The following is a 23,766-nucleotide window of genomic DNA, read 5'->3' on the forward strand; positions in this document are numbered from 1 at the left end:
GACGGGGGGATGCCCCCTTTTTAATGGGCCCCGCTGCACAGAGTTCATCGCGGCAAACGCCGGGTTTGGGGTGATCTGGACGTAGCCTGTGCGTGACGGGCAGGAGCCGGGAGAGCAGTTTCACAGGCTGGACGCACCGACGGGTCCCCGCTCGGCAGGGATCCGGGACCCGGCTGGGGGCCAAGCCTCACGTCTTGGAGTATTTCCTGCGGACGGAGTCCCGGTAGAACTGGAAGATGGCACCGCTGGCTCGCTGGGCGGCTGCGATGCACTGCTGCAGCTGGGGAGGAGCGGGGAGACGGGTGGTTAGAGCGGGGGGACCCCCAGAGACAGGCCCTCACGGCAGGTGCTGGGCTGGCTCTGCCCCCAGGGGCTCCCAACACCTGCCCCCCACCCAGGCTCGGGCTGCAGAGGAGAAGGCTCTTCACTTTGCCGGGGCATCATGGGACAGTTCCGCCGACCAACCTGCCCCGAGAGGCCTGGGGGAGAGGGGGGGCCCTGATTCCCCATCCCCAGGAAGGGGGGGCCTGATCCCCTTCACCCTCCCTGTAATTCATGAGGGGAACCCCCCCATGTCCTCCCTCTGGGCCAGGACCCCCACACTCCCCACCCAGCCCCATGGCCAGCCCAGAAGTGTGTGGGGGGGAATGGGAGGAGAGCTGCCATCCCAGCACCCTACCTCCCGTCGCCGTAGCAACCAGGTTGGGGCTGTGATGCCCCATCAATCGTTCAAAGTTGCCCCACACCCAGGAGGGGACCCTTCGCTCCCAGCCCCCTGGCACCCACTTCCTGCAGGCAGCCCACCCTCGCCCCGCAGCGCACAGGAGGGGAGAAAACAGCCCAGGGGATCCCAGGGGTCGCTCCCCACTGGCCCCTCAGAGGGCAATGGAAGGCAAGCCCTCGACTGGGGCTCAGAGCCACCCCCCCGGCCCCCCATGGGAGTTGAGAGGATCCGACAGGCCACCTACCCACCCACCCTGCCCCCAGCGGCTCTGCCCCCAGCGCCAGCCGCCCGGGAGCGCTTGGGAAACCAGACGCGGCTGAAAGGGCCTGAAATTCTGCCCCTGGGCAACAGCTGGGCACATGCCAGCCCCAAGCAAAGTGCCACAGCGACTCCCCGCCCCGCTCTGCCGGTGCCCCTCACTCCCGACCCACAGCCCCTGCTAGCCCAGCCCTGGGCTCCCCCCAGCTCTGCCGGTGCCCCTCACTCCCGACCCACAGCCCCTGCTAGCCCAGCCCTGGGCTCCCCCCAGCTCTGCCGGTGCCCCTCACTCCTGACCCACAGCCCCTGCTAGCCCAGCCCTGGGCTCCCCCCAGCTCTGCCGGTGCCCCTCACTCCCGACCCACAGCCCCTGCTAGCCCAGCCCTGGGCTCCCCCCAGCTCTGCCGGTGCCCCTCACTCCCGACCCGCAGCCCCTGCTAGCCCAGCCCTGGGCTCCCTCCAGCTCTGCCGGTGCCCCTCACTCCCGACCCACAGCCCCTGCTAGCCCAGCCCTGGGCTCCCCCCAGCTCTGCCGGTGCCCCTCACTCCCGACCCACAGCCCCTGCTAGCCCAGCCCTGGGCTCCCCCCAGCTCTGCCGGTGCCCCTCACTCCTGACCCACAGCCCCTGCCAGCCCAGCCCAGCCCAGCCCTGGGCTCCCCCCAGCTCTGCCGGTGCCCCTCACTCCCGACCCACAGCCCCTACTAGCCCAGCCCTGGGCTCCCCCCAGCTCTGCCGGTGCCCCTCACTCCCGACCCACAGCCCCTGCTAGCCCAGCCCTGGGCTCCCCCCAGCTCTGCCGGTGCCCCTCACTCCCGACCCACAGCCCCTACTAGCCCAGCCCTGGGCTCCCCGCCCCGCTCTGCCGGTGCCCCTCACTCCCGACCCACAGCCCCTGCTAGCCCAGCCCTGGGCTCCCCGCCCCGCTCTGCCGGTGCCCCTCACTCCCGACCCACAGCCCCTGCTAGCCCAGCCCTGGGCTCCCCCCAGCTCTGCCGGTGCCCTTCACTCCCGACCCACAGCCCCTGCCAGCCCAGCCCAGGGCTCCCCCCAGCTCTGCCGGTGCCCCTCACTCCCGACCCACAGCCCCTGCTAGCCCAGCCCTGGGCTCCCCCCAGCTCTGCCGGTGCCCCTCACTCCCGACCCACAGCCCCTGCTAGCCCAGCCCTGGGCTCCCCGCCCCGCTCTGCCGGTGCCCCTCACTCCCGACCCACAGCCCCTGCTAGCCCAGCCCTGGGCTCCCCGCCCCGCTCTGCCGGTGCCCCTCACTCCCGACCCACAGCCCCTGCTAGCCCAGCCCTGGGCTCCCCGCCCCGCTCTGCCGGTGCCCCTCACTCTCGACCCACAGCCCCTGCTAGCCCAGCCCTGGGCTCCCCCCAGCTCTGCCGGTGCCCCTCACTCCCGACCCACAGCCCCAGCTAGCCCAGCCCTGGGCTCCCCCCAGCTCTGCCGGTGCCCCTCACTCCCGACCCACAGCCCCTGCCAGCCCAGCCCTGGGCTCCCCCCAGCTCTGCCGGTGCCCCTCACTCCCGACCCACAGCCCCTGCCAGCCCAGCCCTGGGCTCCCCCCAGCTCTGCCGGTGCCCCTCACTCCCGACCCACAGCCCCTGCCAGCCCAGCCCTGGGCTCCCCGCCCCGCTCTGCCGGTGCCCCTCACTCCTGACCCACAGCCCCTGCCAGCCCAGCCCTGGGCTCCCCGCCCCGCTCTGCCGGTGCCCCTCACTCCTGACCCACAGCCCCTGCCAGCCCAGCCCTGGGCTCCCCGCCCCGCTCTGCCGGTGCCCCTCACTCCTGACCCCAGGAAGAAGATTTCACAGGGTCTGGAGGGAAAGAGGAGGGCGGAGCTGAGCTGCAAACGCAGCATCCAGCATCCGCGATCCCCTGGCAGGGCAGTGACGGGTGAGGAGCCAGCCAGCGACTGGCCCCGGTGATCGCTCCCCGCGCAGGCTGCGATCCAGCCCCCGGCAGCGAGGCTCCGAACGTCAACAGCCACAGGCTGTGATGTGCGTCCACCGGGCCGACACCAGCCCACGCCACAGCGACACACACACCACAACAACACGCCACAGCGACACACACACCACAACCGCACACGCACCACAACAACACGCCACAGCGACACACACACCACAACAACACGCCACAGCGACACACACACCACAACCGCACACGCACCACAACCGCCCGCGCCACAGCGACGCACACACCACAACCGCACACGCACCACAACCGCCCGCGCCACAGCGACGCACACACCACAACCACACACACCACAGCGCCACACACACCACAACCGCACGCGCCACAGCGACGCACACACCACAACCACACACACCACAGCGCCACACGCACCACAACCACCCGCGCCACACCGACGCACACACCACAACCACACACGCCACACCGACGCACACACCACAACCGCCCGCGCCACAGCGACGCACACACCACAACCGCCCGCGCCACAGCGACACACACACCACAACCACACACGCCACAGCGACACACACACCACAACCACACACGCCACAGCGACACACACACCACAACCGCACACACCACAGCGACGCACACACCACAACCGCCCGCGCCACAGCGACGCACACACCACAACCCCACACACGCCACAGCGACGCACACACCACAACCGCCCACGCCACAGCGACGCACACACCACAACCACACACACGCCACAGCGACGCACACACCACAACCGCCCGCGCCACAGCGACGCACACACCACAACCGCCCGCGCCACAGCGACACACACACCACAACCACACACGCCACAGCGACACACACACACCACAACCACCCGCGCCACAGCGACGCACACACCACAACCGCCCGCGCCACAGCGACACACACACCACAACCGCCCACGCCACAGCGACGCACACACCACAACCCCACACACGCCACAGCGACGCACACACCACAACCGCCCGCGCCACAACGACGCACACACCACAACCGCCCGCGCCACAGCGACACACACACCACAACCCCACACACGCCACAGCGACACACACACCACAACCCCACACACGCCACAGCGACACACACACCACAACCGCACGCGCCACAGCGACGCACACACCACAACCCCACACACGCCACAGCGACGCACACACCACAACCGCCCACGCCACAGCGACGCACACACCACAACCACACACACGCCACAGCGACGCACACACCACAACCGCCCGCGCCACAGCGACGCACACACCACAACCACACACGCCACAGCGACGCACACACCACAACCACACACGCCACAGCGACACACACACACCACAACCACCCGCGCCACAGCGACGCACACACCACAACCGCCCGCGCCACAGCGACACACACACCACAACCGCCCACGCCACAGCGACGCACACACCACAACCCCACACACGCCACAGCGACACACACACCACAACCCCACACACGCCACAGCGACACACACACCACAACCGCACGCGCCACAGCGACGCACACACCACAACCGCCCACGCCACAGCGACGCACACACCACAACCGCCCGCGCCACAGCGACACACACACCACAACCGCCCGCGCCACAGCGACACACACACCACAACCGCACACACCACAGCGACGCACACACCACAACCACCCGCGCCACAACGACGCACACACCACAACCCCACACACGCCACAGCGACGCACACACCACAACCACCCGCGCCACAACGACGCACACACCACAACCGCCCGCGCCACAGCGACGCACACACCACAACCGCCCGCGCCACAGCGACGCACACACCACAACCCCACACGCCACAGCGACGCACACACCACAACCGCCCGCGCCACAGCGACACACACACCACAACCGCCCGCGCCACAGCGACGCACACACCACAACCGCCCGCGCCACAGCGACGCACACACCACAACCACCCGCGCCACAACGACGCACACACCACAACCGCCCGCGCCACAGCGACGCACACACCACAACCACACACGCCACAGCGACGCACACACCACAACCCCACACACGCCACAGCGACGCACACACCACAACCGCACACGCCACAGCGACGCACACACCACAACCACCCGCGCCACAGCGACACACACACCACAACCGCCCGCGCCACCGCGACACACACACCACAACCGCCCGCGCCACAGCGACGCACACACCACAACCCCACACACGCCACAGCGACGCACACACCACAACCACCCGCGCCACAACGACGCACACACCACAACCGCCCGCGCCACAGCGACGCACACACCACAACCACACACACCACAGCGACGCACACACCACAACCCCACACACGCCACAGCGACGCACACACCACAACCACCCGCGCCACAACGACGCACACACCACAACCACCCGCGCCACAACGACGCACACACCACAACCACACACGCCACAGCGACGCACACACCACAACCACCCGCGCCACAGCGACACACACACCACAACCGCCCGCGCCACCGCGACACACACACCACAACCGCCCGCGCCACAGCGACGCACACACCACAACCCCACACACGCCACAGCGACACACACACCACAACCACACACGCCACAGCGACACACACACCACAACCGCCCGCGCCACAGCGACACACACACCACAACAACACGCCACAGCGACACACACACCACAACAACACGCCACAGCGACACACACACCACAACCGCCCACGCCACAGCGACGCACACACCACAACCGCACACACCACAGCGACACACACCACAACCGCCCGCGCCACAGCGACACACACACCACAACAACACGCCACAGCGACACACGCACCACAACAACACGCCACAGCGACACACACACCACAACAACACGCCACAGCGACACACACACCACAACCGCACACGCACCACAACCGCCCGCGCCACAGCGACGCACACACCACAACCGCACACGCACCACAACCGCCCGCGCCACAGCGACGCACACACCACAACCACACACACCACAGCGCCACACACACCACAACCGCACGCGCCACAGCGACGCACACACCACAACCACACACACCACAGCGCCACACGCACCACAACCACCCGCGCCACACCGACGCACACACCACAACCACACACGCCACACCGACGCACACACCACAACCGCCCGCGCCACAGCGACGCACACACCACAACCGCCCGCGCCACAGCGACACACACACCACAACCACACACGCCACAGCGACACACACACCACAACCACACACGCCACAGCGACACACACACCACAACCGCACACACCACAGCGACGCACACACCACAACCGCCCGCGCCACAGCGACGCACACACCACAAGCCCACACACGCCACAGCGACGCACACACCACAACCGCCCACGCCACAGCGACGCACACACCACAACCACACACACGCCACAGCGACGCACACACCACAACCGCCCGCGCCACAGCGACGCACACACCACAACCGCCCGCGCCACAGCGACACACACACCACAACCACACACGCCACAGCGACACACACACACCACAACCACCCGCGCCACAGCGACGCACACACCACAACCGCCCGCGCCACAGCGACACACACACCACAACCGCCCACGCCACAGCGACGCACACACCACAACCCCACACACGCCACAGCGACGCACACACCACAACCGCCCGCGCCACAACGACGCACACACCACAACCGCCCGCGCCACAGCGACACACACACCACAACCCCACACACGCCACAGCGACACACACACCACAACCCCACACACGCCACAGCGACACACACACCACAACCCCACACACGCCACAGCGACACACACACCACAACCGCACGCGCCACAGCGACGCACACACCACAACCCCACACACGCCACAGCGACGCACACACCACAACCGCCCACGCCACAGCGACGCACACACCACAACCACACACACGCCACAGCGACGCACACACCACAACCGCCCGCGCCACAGCGACGCACACACCACAACCTCCCGCGCCACAGCGACACACACACCACAACCGCCCACGCCACAGCGACGCACACACCACAACCCCACACACGCCACAGCGACACACACACCACAACCCCACACACGCCACAGCGACACACACACCACAACCGCCCGCGCCACAGCGACACACACACCACAACCGCCCGCGCCACAGCGACACACACACACCACAACCACCCGCGCCACAGCGACGCACACACCACAACCTCCCGCGCCACAGCGACACACACACCACAACCGCCCACGCCACAGCGACGCACACACCACAACCCCACACACGCCACAGCGACACACACACCACAACCCCACACACGCCACAGCGACACACACACACCACAACCGCCCGCGCCACAGCGACGCACACACCACAACCGCCCGCGCCACAGCGACGCACACACCACAACCGCCCGCGCCACAGCGACACACACACCACAACCGCCCGCGCCACAGCGACACACACACCACAACCACACACACGCCACAGCGACACACACACCACAACCACACACGCCACAGCGACGCACACACCACAACCGCACACACCACAGCGACGCACACACCACAACCACCCGCGCCACAACGACGCACACACCACAACCGCCCGCGCCACAGCGACGCACACACCACAACCACACACACCACAGCGACGCACACACCACAACCCCACACACGCCACAGCGACGCACACACCACAACCACCCGCGCCACAACGACGCACACACCACAACCGCCCGCGCCACAGCGACGCACACACCACAACCACACACGCCACAGCGACGCACACACCACAACCCCACACACGCCACAGCGACGCACACACCACAACCGCACACGCCACAGCGACGCACACACCACAACCACCCGCGCCACAGCGACACACACACCACAACCGCCCGCGCCACCGCGACACACACACCACAACCGCCCGCGCCACAGCGACGCACACACCACAACCCCACACACGCCACAGCGACGCACACACCACAACCACCCGCGCCACAACGACGCACACACCACAACCGCCCGCGCCACAGCGACGCACACACCACAACCGCCCACGCCACAGCGACGCACACACCACAACCGCCCGCGCCACAGCGACGCACACACCACAACCCCACACACGCCACAGCGACGCACACACCACAACCACCCGCGCCACAACGACGCACACACCACAACCGCCCGCGCCACAGCGACGCACACACCACAACCGCCCACGCCACAGCGACGCACACACCACAACCGCCCGCGCCACAGCGACGCACACACCACAACCACACACACCACAGCGACGCACACACCACAACCCCACACACGCCACAGCGACGCACACACCACAACCACCCGCGCCACAACGACGCACACACCACAACCACCCGCGCCACAACGACGCACACACCACAACCACACACGCCACAGCGACGCACACACCACAACCACACACGCCACAGCGACACACACACCACAACCGCCCGCGCCACAGAGACGCACACACCACAACCACACACGCCACAGCGACACACACACCACAACCGCACACGCCACAGCGACACACACACCACAACCACCCGCCACAGCGACGCACACACCACAACCGCCCGCGCCACAGCGACACACACACCACAACCACACACGCCACAGCGACACACACACCACAACCGCCCGCGCCACAGCGACGCACACACCACAACCGCCCGCGCCACAGCGACGCACACACCACAACCACACACCACAGCGACGCACACACCACAACCGCCCGCGCCACAGCGACACACACACCACAACCACACACGCCACAGCGACACACGCACCACAACCACCCGCCACAGCGACGCACACACCACAACCACCCGCCACAGCGACACACACACCACAACCACACACGCCACAGCGACACACGCACCACAACCACCCGCCACAGCGACACACACACCACAACCGCCCGCGCCACAGCGACGCACACACCACAACCCCACACACGCCACAGCGCCACACGCACCACAACCACCCGCCACAGCGACACACACACCACAACCGCCCACGCCACAGCGACACACACACCACAACCACCCGCCACAGCGACGCACACACCACAACCACACACACCACAGCGACACACACACCACAACCGCCCGCGCCACAGCGACACACACACCACAACCGCCCACGCCACAGCGACGCACACACCACAACCGCCCGCGCCACAGCGACGCACACACCACAACCACACACGCCACAGCGACACACACACCACAACCGCCCGCGCCACAGAGACGCACACACCACAACCACACACGCCACAGCGACACACACACCACAACCGCACACGCCACAGCGACACACACACCACAACCACCCGCCACAGCGACGCACACACCACAACCGCCCGCGCCACAGCGACACACACACCACAACCGCCCGCGCCACAGCGACACACACACCACAACCGCCCGCGCCACAGCGACACACACACCACAACCACACACACGCCACAGCGACGCACACACCACAACCGCCCGCGCCACAGCGACGCACACACCACAACCCCACACACGCCACAGCGACGCACACACCACAACCACACGCCACAGCGACGCACACACCACAACCGCCCGCGCCACAGCGACGCACACACCACAACCACACACGCCACAGCGACACACACACCACAACCGCCCGCGCCACAGCGACACACACACCACAACCGCCCGCGCCACAGCGACGCACACACCACAACCGCCCGCGCCACAGCGACGCACACACCACAACCACACACGCCACAGCGACGCACACACCACAACCGCCCGCGCCACAGCGACGCACACACCACAACCACACACGCCACAGCGACGCACACACCACAACCGCCCGCGCCACAGCGACGCACACACCACAACCGCCCGCGCCACAGCGACGCACACACCACAACCGCCCGCGCCACAGCGACACACACACCACAACCACACACCACAGCGACACACACACCACAACCGCCCGCGCCACAGCGACGCACACACCACAACCGCACACACCACAGCGACACACACACCACAACCGCCCGCGCCACAGCGACACACACACCACAACCACACACACCACAGCGACACACACACCACAACCGCCCGCGCCACAGCGACGCACACACCACAACCACACACACCACAGCGACGCACACACCACAACCGCCCGCGCCACAGCGACACACACACCACAACCGCACGCGCTACAGCGACGCACACACCACAACCACACACACGCCACAGCGACGCACACACCACAACCGCCCGCGCCACAGCGACGCACACACCACAACCGCCCGCGCCACAGCGACACACACACCACAACCCCACACACGCCACAGCGACACACACACCACAACCGCCCGCGCCACAACGACACACACACCACAACCCCACACGCCACAGCGACGCACACACCACGACCGCCCGCGCCACAGCGACGCACACACCACAACCGCACGCACGCCACAGCGACGCACACACCACAACCGCCCGCGCCACAGCGACGCACACACCACAACCGCCCGCGCCACAGCGACGCACACACCACAACCGCCCGCGCCACAGCGACACACACACCACAACCGCCCGCGCCACAGCGACGCACACACCACAACCCCACACACGCCACAGCGACACACACACCACAACCGCCCGCGCCACAACGACACACACACCACAACCCCACACGCCACAGCGACGCACACACCACAACCGCCCGCGCCACAGCGACGCACACACCACAACCGCCCGCGCCACAGCGACGCACACACCACAACCGCCCGCGCCACAGCGACACACACACCACAACCACACACCACAGCGACACACACACCACAACCGCCCACGCCACAGCGACGCACACACCACAACCGCCCACGCCACAGCGACGCACACACCACAACCCCACACACGCCACAGCGACGCACACACCACAACCACACGCGCCACAGCGACGCACACACCACAACCACACACACGCCACAGCGACGCACACACCACAACCGCCCGCGCCACAGCGACGCACACACCACAACCCCACACACGCCACAGCGACGCACACACCACAACCACACGCCACAGCGACGCACACACCACAACCGCCCGCGCCACAGCGACGCACACACCACAACCACACACGCCACAGCGACGCACACACCACAACCGCCCACGCCACAGCGACGCACACACCACAACCACACGCCACAGCGACGCACACACCACAACCACACACCACAGCGACACACACACCACAACCGCCCACGCCACAGCGACGCACACACCACAACCCCACACACGCCACAGCGACGCACACACCACAACCGCCCGCGCCACAGCGACGCACACACCACAACCGCCCGCGCCACAGCGACGCACACACCACAACCACACACGCCACAGCGACGCACACACCACAACCACACGCCACAGCGACGCACACACCACAACCGCCCGCGCCACAGCGACGCACACACCACAACCCCACACACGCCACAGCGACACACACACCACAACAACACGCCACAGTGACGCACACACCACAACCACACACGCCACAGCGACACACACACCACAACCGCACGCGCCACAGCAACACACACACCACAACCGCCCGCGCCACAGCGACGCACACACCACAACCCCACACACGCCACAGCGACGCACACACCACAACCACACACGCCACAGCGACACACACACCACAACCGCCCGCGCCACAGCGACGCACACACCACAACCGCCCGCGCCACAGCGACGCACACACCACAACCCCACACACGCCACAGCGACGCACACACCACAACCACACACGCCACAGCGACACACACACCACAACCGCCCGCGCCACAGCGACGCACACACCACAACCGCCCGCGCCACAGCGACACACACACCACAACCCCACACACGCCACAGCGACGCACACACCACAACCACACACACGCCACAGCGACGCACACACCACAACCGCCCGCGCCACAGCGACGCACACACCACAACCACACACGCCATAGCGACGCACACACCACAACCACACACCACAGCGACACACACACCACAACCGCCCACGCCACAGCGACGCACACACCACAACCGCCCACGCCACAGCGACGCACACACCACAACCCCACACACGCCACAGCGACGCACACACCACAACCGCCCGCGCCACAGCGACGCACACACCACAACCCCACACACGCCACAGCGACACACACACCACAACCACACACCACAGCGACACACACACCACAACCGCCCACGCCACAGCGACGCACACACCACAACCCCACACACGCCACAGCGACGCACACACCACAACCGCCCGCGCCACAGCGACGCACACACCACAACCCCACACACGCCACAGCGACGCACACACCACAACCACACACGCCACAGCGACACACACACCACAACCGCCCGCGCCACAGCAACACACACACCACAACCGCCCGCGCCACAGCGACGCACACACCACAACCACACACACGCCACAGCGACGCACACACCACAACCACACACGCCACAGCGACACACACACCACAACCGCCCGCGCCACAGCGACACACACACCACAACCCCACACACGCCACAGCGACGCACACACCACAACCGCCCGCGCCACAGCGACGCACACACCACAACCCCACACACGCCACAGCGACACACACACCACAACCACACACCACAGCGACACACACACCACAACCGCCCACGCCACAGCGACGCACACACCACAACCCCACACACGCCACAGCGACGCACACACCACAACCCCACACACGCCACAGCGACGCACACACCACAACCGCCCGCGCCACAGCGACGCACACACCACAACCCCACACACGCCACAGCGACGCACACACCACAACCACACACGCCACAGCGACACACACACCACAACCGCCCGCGCCACAGCAACACACACACCACAACCGCCCGCGCCACAGCGACGCACACACCACAACCCCACACACGCCACAGCGACGCACACACCACAACCACACACGCCACAGCGACACACACACCACAACCGCCCGCGCCACAGCGACGCACACACCACAACCGCCCGCGCCACAGCGACGCACACACCACAACCCCACACACGCCACAGCGACGCACACACCACAACCGCCCGCGCCACAGCGACACACACACCACAACCGCCCGCGCCACAGCGACGCACACACCACAACCGCCCGCGCCACAGCGACGCACACACCACAACCACACACACGCCACAGCGACGCACACACCACAACCCCACACACGCCACAGCGACGCACACACCACAACCGCACACACGCCACAGCGACGCACACACCACAACCGCCCGCGCCACAGCGACGCACACACCACAACCACACACGCCACAGCGACGCACACACCACAACCGCCCGCGCCACAGCGACGCACACACCACAACCCCACACACGCCACAGCGACGCACACACCACAACCGCACACACGCCACAGCGACGCACACACCACAACCGCCCGCGCCACAGCGACGCACACACCACAACCACACACGCCACAGCGACGCACACACCACAACCGCCCGCGCCACAGCGACGCACACACCACAACCCCACACACGCCACAGCGACACACACACCACAACCGCCCACGCCACAGCGACACACACACCACAACCACACACGCCATAGCGACGCACACACCACAACCACACACCACAGCGACACACACACCACAACCACACACGCCACAGCGACACACACACCACAACCGCCCGCGCCACAGCGACGCACACACCACAACCGCCCGCGCCACAGCGACGCACACACCACAACCACACACACGCCACAGCGACACACACACCACAACCGCCCGCGCCACAGCGACGCACACACCACAACCCCACACACGCCACAGCGACGCACACACCACAACCCCACACACCACAGCGACGCACACACCACAACCCCACACACGCCACAGCGACGCACACACCACAACCCCACACACGCCACAGCGACGCACACACCACAACCGCCCGCGCCACAGCGACGCACACACCACAACCGCCCGCGCCACAGCGACACACACACCACAACCACACACGCCACAGCGACACACACACCACAACCGCCCGCGCCACAGCGACGCACACACCACAACCGCCCGCGCCACAGCGACGCACACACCACAACCACACGCCACAGCGACGCACACACCACAACCACACACGCCACAGCGACGCACACACCACAACCGCCCGCGCCACAGCGACGCACACACCACAACCACACACGCCACAGCGACGCACACACCACAACCGCCCACGCCACAGCGACGCACACACCACAACCACACACGCCACAGCGACACACACACCACAACCACACACCACAGCGACACACACACCACAACCGCCCACGCCACAGCGACGCACACACCACAACCCCACACACGCCACAGCGACGCACACACCACAACCCCACACACGCCACAGCGACGCACACACCACAACTGCCCGCGCCACAGCGACGCACACACCACAACCCCACACACGCCACAGCGACGCACACACCACAACCGCCCACGCCACAGCGACGCACACACCACAACCACACACACGCCACAGCGACGCACACACCACAACCGCCCGCGCCACAGCGACACACACACCACAACCACACACGCCACAGCGACGCACACACCACAACCGCACGCGCCACAGCGACGCACACACCACAACCGCCCGCGCCACAGCGACGCACACACCACAACCACACGCCACAGCGACGCACACACCACAACCACACACGCCACAGCGACACACACACCACAACCGCCCGCGCCACAGCGACGCACACACCACAACCCCACACACGCCACAGCGACGCACACACCACAACCCCACACACGCCACAGCGACGCACACACCACAACCCCACACACGCCACAGCGACGCACACACCACAACCGCCCGCGCCACAGCGACGCACACACCACAACCACACGCCACAGCGACGCACACACCACAACCACACACGCCACAGCGACACACACACCACAACCGCCCGCGCCACAGCGACGCACACACCACAACCCCACACACGCCACAGCGACGCACACACCACAACCCCACACACGCCACAGCGACGCACACAGCCAGAGCCGCGCGCTGCAAAGTAATGTGCGTGCACCCCCCCCCCCCGAGCAATGCACACCCACCCCCCACCCCCCGAGCAATGCACACAGACACAGCCGTGCACTGGAAAGCAATGTGCGTGCACCCCCCCCCCCCCCAGAGCAACGCACACCCACCCCCCACCCCCCGAGCAATGCACACCCCCCCCAGAGCAACACACACCCACCCCCCACCCCCCGAGGAACGCACACAGACACAGCCGCGCACTGGAAAGCAATGTGCACACCCCCCCCCATGCACGCACTGGAGCGCCACCCCCCTGGGGGGCAGAGACCAGCCCCAGCAGTGCGCTCTGGCCACACCCCCTATGGCAGCACAGGGGATGCAGCGCAGGCTCCATGGACGGGGGATTCTCCGGGGGGGGGCTTCCCACCCCCCTCAGATCCTGCACGCTGCTGCGCCGTGGGGCGAAGGCAGGGCTCCGCTCTGACACTGAGCAGCTGCTGCGGCCGGACGTGCCGGCGTGCTGAAGTGACCCCTCGTGGGCACAGAGGGGAGCCGAGGCGCTCGGGACCCCCACCCCGACCGAACCAGCAGGACCGCTCGGCGGCCCCTCGCCCCGAGGGGGGATCCGTGCCCTGCCCCGTTCAATAGACCCAGGAGGAGGAAAAGGGTTTTCAAGCAGCCAAACCTAACTGGGATTCAGCCCAGGCCGGCTGCTCGGCCTGGCAGAACCGTTTGTCTGGGACAGCCAAGAACACATCCATGGTCCCGCCCGCTCCCCAGCAACGCGCCGGGTCGGGAATACTAACAGCCTGCCCTAGCGGACCGGGGTCCTTCCTCCCACCCCCCGGGGATTCCCCTCCCCTGCCTCAGCGGCACCCCCCCTTTCTTGTCTCATGCCGGGCCTGTAAGGGGCTTGGCCCCCCCATAATCCCAGCTGCTCCGCACCCTGCTGAGTTCAGCGACACCCCGGAGCCCGAGTTCCCGGCCATGGCACCGCACCCCAAACCCAGCCCTGCTGCCAGCAGATCTGTCTCCACCCGGCAGGGGTCACACAGAGCTCCCGGCACCCCCCCACATGAGATCTCCGAGCCTGATCCAACCCCTCCGCCCCCTGCTCCCGTGGGTCTTAAAGCCGGGTTTGCCCCCGCGCCTGGCGGCCCAGCCATGCCCTGCTCACCTCCTCCACCGAGCAGGTCCCCTTGGTGGTGGACATGAGCACCTGCCGCTCCACGCTGCTGATGGCGAAGGTCACCACAGCCCGAGCCTCCTGCAAGGGAAGGGGGAGAGCGTGAGCTGCCCGCCCACGTCGGAACCTTCCCCGTTCATCCTAGGACCCTCGCAGGCCAGGCTCCCGCCTCTGTGGTCCCAGCCGGCCAGAGCTTCGCTAACGGACCCCAGCCCAATGCAGAACACACAACTCCCCTCGCATCAGACCCGTTAGCCAGGCAGCCTGCTCGTGCCAGCATCCAGTGGCGGAGAATTCCACAGGTCACGCCGACTGCCCCCATGAAGTGGGATTATTTTGACTTCACTATTTCTGCTCCCAGAGGTCACCACCTCGCATTTTGCCTCTGTTTCACCTATTTCTGACTCCCAGTCGCCTGGCTGCTCTAACCACTAGACCCCCTCTCCACTCCCAAAGCCAGAGAAGAGTCCTGGCTCCCATTCTCACTGCTAGACCCCGCTCTCGGTACACACGGAGCAGATGAGGCCTGTGGGGAGAGTGGGGGAGCATTGATTCCCGCCGCCAGGCAGGAGGGTCCGGGGCTGGCAACGTTTACGAACCATTAAGAGCATTCAGGCTCGGAGGAGTGGAGGTAGCTCAGCTCCATGCTCCAGGGCACCCGTCAGCACAGGGTCAGGAAGGAACACCCCCCGCCCCAGATTGTGCTGGGTGCAACACAGACCCTCCCACTCATTGTGCAAGGCACGGCACAGACCCTGCCCCCCCCCCCAATCAGGGGCCCCCCTTGTGCTGGGTGCTGCTTCTAGTCCCGTGGGGACACCATGGCGCTAAACCCAGACACCCCTGGGGCACAGCCGCCTGGCCCTGGGCGGTCCCACACCCACCTTCTCCTGCTTGGCCGTGGGGTCGAGGCCGATGGCCCCAGTGGCGTCCAGGGTGCACGTCACCCCACAGAAGAGAGACTTCAGGGGCAGGCCAGCGTCCATCAGCCCCATGCAGGCCGCGTTCAGGCAGCAGGCCAGCAGCTGGGTACCGGGTCAAGGAAAAGCTGGCAGCTAATTAACAGGGAGGGGTGCCGCAGGCCGTCCTCGCTAACAGCCCCAGCAGCGCTGACCCCAGCTCTTGGCCGCTGCGTGCTACACGGAGGGAAACCACCACTTGTTTCTTCAGAGGGGCCATAAGTCCCTATTTCAGCACACGCAGAGGTCGCCTCAGCTGGAAAGCGCACCTGGATCTGCAGGGTCTGGAGGATGTGGGGGCTGCAGGGGGCTGGGAGTCTGGACTCCTGGGTTCTATCCCTGGCTCTGCCACAGATTTGTGTGACCCTGAGCAAGCTACTTGCTCTCTCCGTGCCTCACTTTCCACACCTGAGTGGCTGTGCAGGGGGTGCTGCCTATGGCGGGTGGTCACTTGGAGGAGCCCGGCTCCAGGGCCGTCAGGCTAGCGCCTGTCACCAGAGCTAAGCACCGCCTCCAGCTGAACCGGGCATGCTGCAGGCGTTTTCAACAGCAATTCAATTCCCCTTTAAAGAGGGCAGCCTAGTAACGCTTGGCTTCCCTGGGGCACCGCACGGCTTCAAACACTCCACAATCGGCCTCCCTCCCGGAGCACAACAGAACCCAGGAGTCCTGCCCCCCAGTCTCTGCCTGCCCCAACCTCAAGACCCCACCCCTCGCCGGAGCTGGGAAGAGAACCCAGTAGTCCTGACTCTCTGAATGGGGCCTGAGGGCTCTAACATTTCAGTGGACATGTGGAGCCCACCAAGCCTGTAACCAACCAGCTCCTGCCCATAAGTAACCCACCCCCAGCCTCCCTGGGGTCTGGCTCCCCCTCCAGGGGCCCAGCCTGTGTGGCAGCTGCAGGAGCATCTGGGAGCGCGCCATGGGCCAGCCCCCCATGGCGCTAGCTACTGTTCACTTACTAGGTGTATTACGGTAGTATCCTGGGGTCCTGACCCAGACCTGGCTTTGCTAGGCACTACCATAATACACCTAATAAGAGAGCAGTACCAAGCTGGAGCTCCAGTTATGGACCAGCCCCCCACTGTGCAAAGGTCTGCACATTTATTAGGTGCATTACAGTAGGGCCAGGACCCTAAGGTATTACCATAATACACCTAATAGATGTACAGCACCCAAAACAATGAAGTTCTGGACTGGTCCATTTCGGGCTCCTACCACGTTACCACACCGAAGAAATGTACAGTGCCTAGCTATGGTTCATAACTGGGGTGCCTAGGTCTTACCATAATACACCTAACACACACACACAGCACCTAGCACAATGGAGTCCTGCTCCATAACTGGGAGGCCCGGCCCATAACTCCTTTGTGCTGGGCACTGGTCCTCATGTATTAGGTGCATTACGGCTGTGCCTAGCAGTCCCGAAAGGACCAGAACCCCCCGGGGGCTGTATGTGTACTAGGGGTCTTGGGGTAGCACGTAGGGGCCCCCCGCCCGGAGCAGGACCCCACCGGGCGGTTGCTGCAGGTGGAAAGGCTCCGGCTGGGTCCCACGCCCTTCCTGCCAGCGCTAATCCTCCCCTGGGGATTTGGCTCAGGGAAAAGCGAGAGCCCTTCCCGGCAAGGCCGAATTAAGTCATCACTCCTGCCTCTGTTCAGATGGAATCCGACACCCCTGGCTGCCGCTAATCCCCACGCCTGGCTCACACCCCAGAGCCGGAGACCTTGTCACTTCCCACCCGCATCTCACGCCATAATTAAATTCCTCCAGCGCCCTGGGAAGGCTCTGCTGCCCCGCCCGCTCTGCAGCCAAGCCTGTCCCAGGAGCCCAGGTTGACACCAGGTTCCTCTGCTCTCACTGACAGAGGACTGGGCGAGCAGCGGCTGTGGATCGGGAGTGAGGGGCACCGGCAGAGTTGGGGCGAGCCCAGGGTTGGGCGAGCAGGGGGCTGCGGGTCGGGACTGAGGGGCACCAGCAGAGCCGTGTGTGGGGACCCCAGGCTGCCATTCCCCCTTCGAATCTCCAGGCTGGTTTCAGTGTAACGGGAAGGCTGCAGCCCCGGGCCCGATGGGAGACCAACCTTCCCTGGCGCACTGGGGCATACCCCCAGGATGGCCACTGCCACAGCGCTGCTGCCACCTAGAGGCGACAGCCAGTAGTTCCCGTAGGGCTCGGGCAGGAAGAGCAGGAGGGCACCCGCTGGAGAGCGCCCCTGGCTGGGCTGCCTGTGAAGGATACGGAGCCCGCGTCGCTGATCACCTGCAGCACAATGGTGATGGAGGTCCGGGGGTGTAGGGCGCCCAGGAGAGCCGCCTCACATGTCTTCCTGATCAGCTGCTCCCGGTTCTTCTCGAAGACACCTGGGGGAAGGAGAGAGGGGGGCCAGGCTGAGCCAGGGGAGGGCACACCGGGAGCTGGACAAAACCCCCCAGCAACCCTCCGTCCCTACAAAACCAGCTCCTCTTCAGCTCCGTGCTCTCCCCCCGCCAGCTCTGTGCTCTCCCCCATGAGCCATCTGCCTGATTAGCCTGTATGACACCAGCGCACAGACGTCCCAACGCAGACTGCACCCCCGACGTGCCAGGCACGGCCCCAAAGCCCCCCAGCTGAGATCTGGGCCCCTCGCCATGCCGGGTGCTGCCCCACAACTGCCCCATCCCCCGCCCAAGATTGGGGAGGCCCCTGTCCTTCCAGGTGCTGCAGACAGCTTAAGCCCTAAATACACAGGACAAATGGAAGGAGAAGGGACTTGGATGAGTCAGACAGGGACCCTGGAGCAGGGCAGGGTCCCGACTTCCAGTCTAGAGCCTTACCCACAAGGCCAGTCCCTTCCATGCATGCAAACAGCTTGCTTCAGTTTCCCCATCTGAAAAGTGGGGGAGAATTCTCCCCCCTTTATCTCGTCTATGGAGAGAGAGTCCTGCCCCGGCGACATTACGCCCGACCCCACGCTCGCCGGGTGGCTCTGGCTACACAAGGCTGTTTCTCCAGCAAGAGTCAGTGCGACAAAGCTGAGAAATGTCAAAGGTTCTGCAAGGAAAATCCTCCCGTTGTTTCTTAATTTAGTTATTTGCTGCGGAAGCGCCCCTGGGAATCTGACAGTTTAAAAAAAGCAGCCTGCCGAGATCCAGAAAGCGGGAGAGATGTTAACAGTTTGTGGGGCAGGGCTCCAGGGGGCCTAGCTGCAGGGAACCGACCCGATGAGCCCCAGGGGCAGGAGAGAGCCCACCGGGGGTTAACACCGCCATTGTGGCACAATCCAGACAGAGGGGAGCGTTTAGGAGGCTACATGGCCTTATGTCAAGCTATTGTCTGTCTGTCCCTCCACACCCCCTCTTCATCTGTCCCGCCACACCCCCCTGCACAGATCCCTCCGTTCATTCCCCCCACTGCACAGGGCTCCCCCATCCACCCATAGGTCTTACCTGGCCACCATTCCCGTAGCAGGTCAGCACCTCACAATCCTCAATGGATTTACACACACACATATCCCTGGCAGGGCAATGCTGTTACCCCATTGCACATACGAGGCACCGACCTGCAGTGACTTGACCAAACCCGTGGCAGAGCAGAGACTCGACCCAAGGTCCGTCCAACCCTCCGCCCGCCGGGGAGACGGCGCGACCCAAGCTGCAGCACCGTGATCTGTATCCCAACGGGACATGCATCCCGTTTCGCTAGAGGGCGACGGGCTCCAAAAAGACGGCACAACCCCGCCCCCACCTTGTAAATCCCCACTGGGCTCAGGGATAAGGCCACGTGCAGCCACTTCCCCTCACGGGGTCTCAACGGGGACCGCTCGGGGCCGCTCAGACGCCCCGTATGATCGGAGCTCACGGAAGCTGGAGCTGGACGTTGCGGGGGGGGGGGTGGGGGTGGGGGGCGGGTGTATCGGATCGTGGCAGAATTGCTCCACGAGACCTAAGAGCTGCACGCTGCTTTGTGATGGCAGGGCGGCACAGATTGTTATGGTGGGGCTGCTGGCGAGCCCCCTACTCAGTACGCTAATAAAATTCTCTTGTTATCATAGGGTTCATTTTAAACATTGCGTAAACAGCGGGGGGTTTGAAGGATATAGCGATTTGTTTGGTTTTTAAATAGCCTCCAAACTTTTGTTCGAGGCGTAATCCTGGCCACCGCCTATGAGGTCCCCCAACCCCAGCCAACGCCCCCCTTTACCGCTGACAAGGCCCACGGGGGGCGCTCCCTGTCCCCCCGTCACTTACCCGGGAGCCCCACTTTGGGTTTGAGCAGCACTTCCACTGTGGCCTTGTCGTACAGCTCCTTGCTGACTTTCACCTCCGCCGGGCCGTACAAGCCAGCGAGGACCGAGGTGTCCCCTGAGAGGAGAGGCGAGAGCCAGGTCAGACACGGCCCCTGGGCTTCCCCCAGCTTCTGCCCCGGGAGCGGAGCCAGGACAGGAATCGCAAGCCCACGGCAGGGGGCAGGCCCCAGAGCGCCTGCCCCAGGCTCCCAAGAAGGGGGTCCCCGAACTCAGCTGATGGCAAACGCCCCCCTGAGCTCTGTCTGGGATGGGGGAGGTGTCTCTAACAGCCCCTGCTGGCCAGGCAATGAGAGAGGGCCAAATTGGGACCATGGAGGGACTTCCAGAGGAGACACCCCCCAGACGGGGGAATTGGGGAGCCCTCCCTCTACCTGCGGACGGGGTGGGAAGGGGAGACTAGCTGCTCCCTTTGGGGGAGACAAACCCACTACCCACAGGGCAGGGGGATAAGCGGGTCCCTGGGCCGAGGGGAGAACAAGTGGGTGGAGAAAGAGCCCTTGGCGTGGAGGAGGGTAGGGAGGTTGGGGTCCCCGGGGAGCCCCAGGGAATGGTCGGGTGAGAGGACCAGTGGGGGGAGGGAGACGGGGAGGGGAATAGAGGTGAGGGGGGGCCCGAGGGAGGTCCGGGGTGAGGGGAGATCCCGGGGAGGGTCCCGGGGGGGGAATGGGGTGAACGGGGGGTTCGGGTCCCGGGGGCGGGTCTAGGGTTGACGGGGGGGTGCCGGGGGGAATAGGGGTGATGAAGGTCCCGGGGGGGGGGCACTAGGGTTGACGGGGGAGTCTCGGGGGGGAATAGGGATGAACGGGGGGGTCCCGGGCCAGGGGGGGTCCTGGAAGGGTCTAGGGTTGACGGGGGAGTCCCGGGGGTGGTCCTGGGGGTTCTAGGGGTCCCGGGGGGGTTCTAGGGGTGACGTGGGGGGTCCCGGGGGGGGGCCTGGTCCCAGGAGGTCTGAGGGGGGGTCGGGTTCCGGGACGGGGGGGTCCATGGGAGGTCTAGGGGTCCCGGGGGGTCTAGGGGTGACGGGGATTTCCGGGGGGGTCTAGGGGTGACGGGGGTCCTGGGGGGGCTCTAGGGGTGACGGGGGTCCCGGGGGGGTCCCGGGGGGGTTCTAGGGGTGACGTGGTGGGTCCCGGGGTGGTCTGGTTCCGGGAGGTCTGGGTGGTGTCGGGTTCTGGGCCGGGGGGGGTCCCATGGGAGGTCTAGGGGCCCCGGGGGGGCTCTACGGGTGACGGGGGGGGGTCCCGGGGTGGTGACGGGGGGGGTCTAGGGGTGACGGGGGGTCCCCGGGGGGTCCCCGGGGGGTCTAGGGGTGACGGGGGGTCCCCGGGGGGTCCCGGGGAGGTCTAGGGGTGACGGGGGGTCCCCGGGGGGTCTAGGGGTGACGGGGGGTCCCCGGGGGGGTCCCGGGGGCTCTGGGGGTGACGGGGGGTCCCGGGGGGGGTCCCGGGGGCTCTGGGGGTGACGGGGGGTCCCGGGGGGGCTCTGGGGGTGACAGGGGTCCCAGGGGGGGGTCCCGAGGGGGTCTAGGGGTCCCAGGGGGGTCCAGGGGTCCCAGGGGGGGGTCCCGAGGGGGTCTAGGGGTCCCAGGGGGGTCCAGGGGTCCCAGGGGGGTCCTGGGGGGGTCCCGGGGGTCTAGGGGTGACGGGGGGTCCCCAGGGGGCTCTACGGGTGACGGGGGGCCCCGAGGGGGTCCCGGGGGGCTCTAGGGGTGACGGGGGATCCCGAGGGGGTCTAGGGGTGACGGGGGGTCCCGAGGGGGTCCCGGGGGGGCTCTAGGGGTGACGGGTTGTCCCGAGGGGGTCCCGGGGGGTCTAGGGGTGACGGGAGATCCCGGGGGGGCCCCGGGAGGGTCTAGGGGTGACGGGGGCCCCGGGGGGGTCCCGGGGGGCTCTAGGGGTGACGGGTTGTCCCGAGGGGGTCCCGGGGGGGCCCCGGGCTCACCCTGCAGGAGGGTGGCGGAGCCGTCGGGGCGGCCGAGCGAGCCCAGCTCGCAGGAGAAGCGGCGCAGGCCGCAGCCCCCCGGCTCGGAGCCCATCGCGCCCCGGGACCCCGCGCGGACCCCACTTCCGCCCCCTGACCCCCGCGGCGCGACCCCACTTCCGCTTCCGGGGCGCGGGGAACCGGCCGGAGCCCCGCCCATCAGCGCCGCCTCGGGCCACGTGCGGGGGAGGGGTCACCCCGTTACCATGGTG

At 66.6% G+C, this 23,766-nt stretch overlaps 1 protein-coding gene across 1 annotated transcript; it reads right to left on the reverse strand.

Annotated features, from left to right (window-relative positions):
• Positions 1-23,665, reverse strand: EXOSC5 (exosome component 5). Its single transcript, XM_077840688.1, has 6 exons — positions 23,516-23,665; positions 21,516-21,629; positions 19,528-19,649; positions 17,212-17,352; positions 16,319-16,408; positions 1-280 (listed from the first exon to the last, which is right to left on the reverse strand). Exons 1-6 carry the CDS (start codon positions 23,607-23,609, stop codon positions 188-190), a joined length of 654 nt encoding a protein of 217 aa, XP_077696814.1. The 5' UTR covers positions 23,610-23,665; the 3' UTR covers positions 1-187.
• Between the last annotated feature and the right edge of the window lie 101 nt (positions 23,666-23,766).

The sequence above is a fragment of the Eretmochelys imbricata genome, chromosome 23 (assembly GCF_965152235.1).
Source record: "Eretmochelys imbricata isolate rEreImb1 chromosome 23, rEreImb1.hap1, whole genome shotgun sequence".
Classification (NCBI taxonomy): Eukaryota; Metazoa; Chordata; order Testudines; family Cheloniidae; genus Eretmochelys; species Eretmochelys imbricata.